The sequence below is a fragment of the Crocodylus porosus genome, unplaced genomic scaffold (assembly GCF_001723895.1).
Source record: "Crocodylus porosus isolate Cpor-Errol unplaced genomic scaffold, CroPor_comp1, whole genome shotgun sequence".
Taxonomy (NCBI): Eukaryota; Metazoa; Chordata; order Crocodylia; family Crocodylidae; genus Crocodylus; species Crocodylus porosus.
Genome location: NW_017728906.1, coordinates 200,603,328 through 200,605,710, shown reverse-complemented (window position 1 = coordinate 200,605,710; position 2,383 = coordinate 200,603,328). Strand labels below are relative to the sequence as shown.

Below are 2,383 nucleotides of genomic sequence, written 5' to 3'. Positions count from 1 at the left end.
GGGAAGGGGCCGCTTCGGCGCCGCGGAAGAGAAGCCACGTGCGGGGAAAGAGCCCGAGACGGCGCTCGGAGAAGGCCTTTCCGACGCGGCGAGGACCGAGGTGCCCCAGAGCCGTCGCTCTCCGACCGGTGCTGCCGGGGCAGGGCTCGTCCGGGCGGCGGGCTCTCCTGCGGTCCCGATCCGGCGAGGGGCGCGGGGCGGGTGGTCTCAGGTGGCTCGAGGGCTGCCTTCGCAGGGCCGCGGGGTCGTAAGGCGCTGGCTTCCTTCCGGCCGGGCACGCGGGCGTGTCCTGGGCTTCGCCCCAGAGCGGGGGGGGGAGCCGGGGGACGGGACCCCCGAGAAACGGGACCTGAGACAACTTCGGCATCAGTGCAAACGTGGGCTTTATTATTATCGCTAACAGCCGCGGGCCCGTGGTACCCGGGCGGGGAGCTGCTCCTGAACGGGAAGGCCGCACGGCGGGGGGCGGATGGGGAAGGGGGAGGCGGGCAGTCCTGGCCGCGCCCTGCGCTCGGGGCTGTACATTCTGGCGTCGCGGGGGGCGGCGGGGCCGAGACGAGGTTGCTCAGGTGTCTCTCCGATCCCACCCCCCACCCCCCAAGTCTCCCCCTTCACAAGAGGACGCAGGACTTTTTGGGCTTGGCCGGGGCGGGGTTGAGGACGGCCCGCACGGCCTCCGTGAAGACGTCCTTGATGCCTTCCTGGTTGAGAGCGGAGCACTCCAGGTACTTGACGGCGTGGATCTGCTTGGAGAGGGTGATGCCCTGCTGGGTGGTGACGGGCGCCTGGTTCTGCTCCTTCAGCTTCTTCATGGTCTCGGGGTTGTTCCTCAGATCCTTCTTGGTGCCCACGAGCAGGACGGGCACGTTGGGGCAGTGGTGGCACACCTCCGGGTACCACTTGTGCTTCACGTTCTCGTAGGAGGGCGGGCTGGCGATGGAGAAGCAGATGATGAAGACGTTGGTCTGGGGGTAGGACAGCGTCCGGAGACGGTCGTACTCCTCCTGGCCGGCCGTGTCCCACAGGTTGAGGTTAATAGTCCTGCCATCCACCGTGTTCTGGGCGCTGTAGTTGTCGAACACGGTGGGGATGTACTCCTTGGGGAAGGCGTTGGTCGTGTAGCAGATCAGCAGGCAGGTCTTGCCCACCGCTCCGTCGCCCACCACCACGCACTTGATGCTCTGCATCTTGGCGGCTCGGCGTCCCTCGCTTCCGTCTCAGCGGCCTGCGGACAAGACGGACAAGGGTTTACACCAGACCTCGGCAAAAACTTCCAGGTGCCGGGGGGTTTTAAGCCTCCCACAGAGACACTGCAGCCCAGGCTGAGGATGGGGACTGGGCTGGGACCAAACCCAGAGGGTCGGGCCCCTCGGATGCTGCGTTTGGGGTCAGGAAGGGATTTCACCCCTACCCAGACGGGTGCGGACTGCGGGGTTTTGCCTTTGGCAGCAGCAGGACATTGGTGGCCGCGGTCCCCGTTTTCCCTGCGGCGGGGTTGGGGTGCAATGCCTGGTGCCGTGTCGGGGGTGACGGCGGTTTTGCTCAGAGGTTGGACGGTGGGTTTGTCCGGGCTGGTTTGGGCAGGGCTGACGCGGACTAGATGTGACCTCGGCAGCTCCCTGCCAGCCCCACGGCTCCGGTTCTGCAAAGGGCGAGCCGGCCCCAGGCAGCGTCACCAGGGGACTCCCCGCCTGCTGCCCCCGTTTGCTCCGCCCGACCCCTCCGTAAGCCCCCACACGCTAAGGCTGTGCCCACCACTACGATGATGCTGTTTTACTTCCACCTCCTCTGCCCCCTGCCCTCTCCCCAGCTTTGCCCTGCAGAGCCAGGAGGAGGCATCGCCGCGCGCAGCTCCTGTCCCCGCTGAGCCCAGGGGATCCAAGGGTGCATTGGTGGAGATAAATGTGCATACTAATTATAATAATACAGGCCAAGGTAACCCCCAGGCAGGAAGCTCAGCCCCCACGGGCCTCAGCACCTCTGCACCAGGGCCAGACGGGACAGCGTAGGTGCCAAGACACTCCTGGGACAGGAGCCCACGGCGGGGGAAAGCACAGGCAGCGGCTGCATCTCCGGCTCCGCGCTGCGCCCGGGAAACGCAGCGTTATCAGGACAGCCTGTGCTTGCTGGTGCTGATAAGGCTTATCGTGCTGTTGGGGCGGGGGATCTCGCCCTCCGTCACATGCCTCTCGCCGGGGCGATACGGAGGGCACGAGCAAAACTCCCCCGGGAGCTGCAGGGGCGGGCAACGGGCCTCTTACCAGGCTGACACAACCTGGCCCCCACCCCTGGGCTGGGAGAAGCCGGAGGTGATTTGGCCGCGTGCACCATCGTGGGCCCCCGCAGCGGCATCCGCCGTGCGCACCGTGACCCCGCGCCACCC

At 66.9% G+C, this 2,383-nt stretch overlaps 1 protein-coding gene across 1 annotated transcript; it reads right to left on the bottom strand.

The window, feature by feature from the left end:
• Nucleotides 1–365: 365 nt before the first annotated feature.
• Nucleotides 366–1,254, bottom strand: RHOG (ras homolog family member G). The gene has a single exon (XM_019530510.1). It carries the CDS (start codon nucleotides 1,185–1,187, stop codon nucleotides 612–614), a length of 576 nt encoding a protein of 191 aa, XP_019386055.1. The 5' UTR covers nucleotides 1,188–1,254; the 3' UTR covers nucleotides 366–611.
• Nucleotides 1,255–2,383: the final 1,129 nt, after the last annotated feature.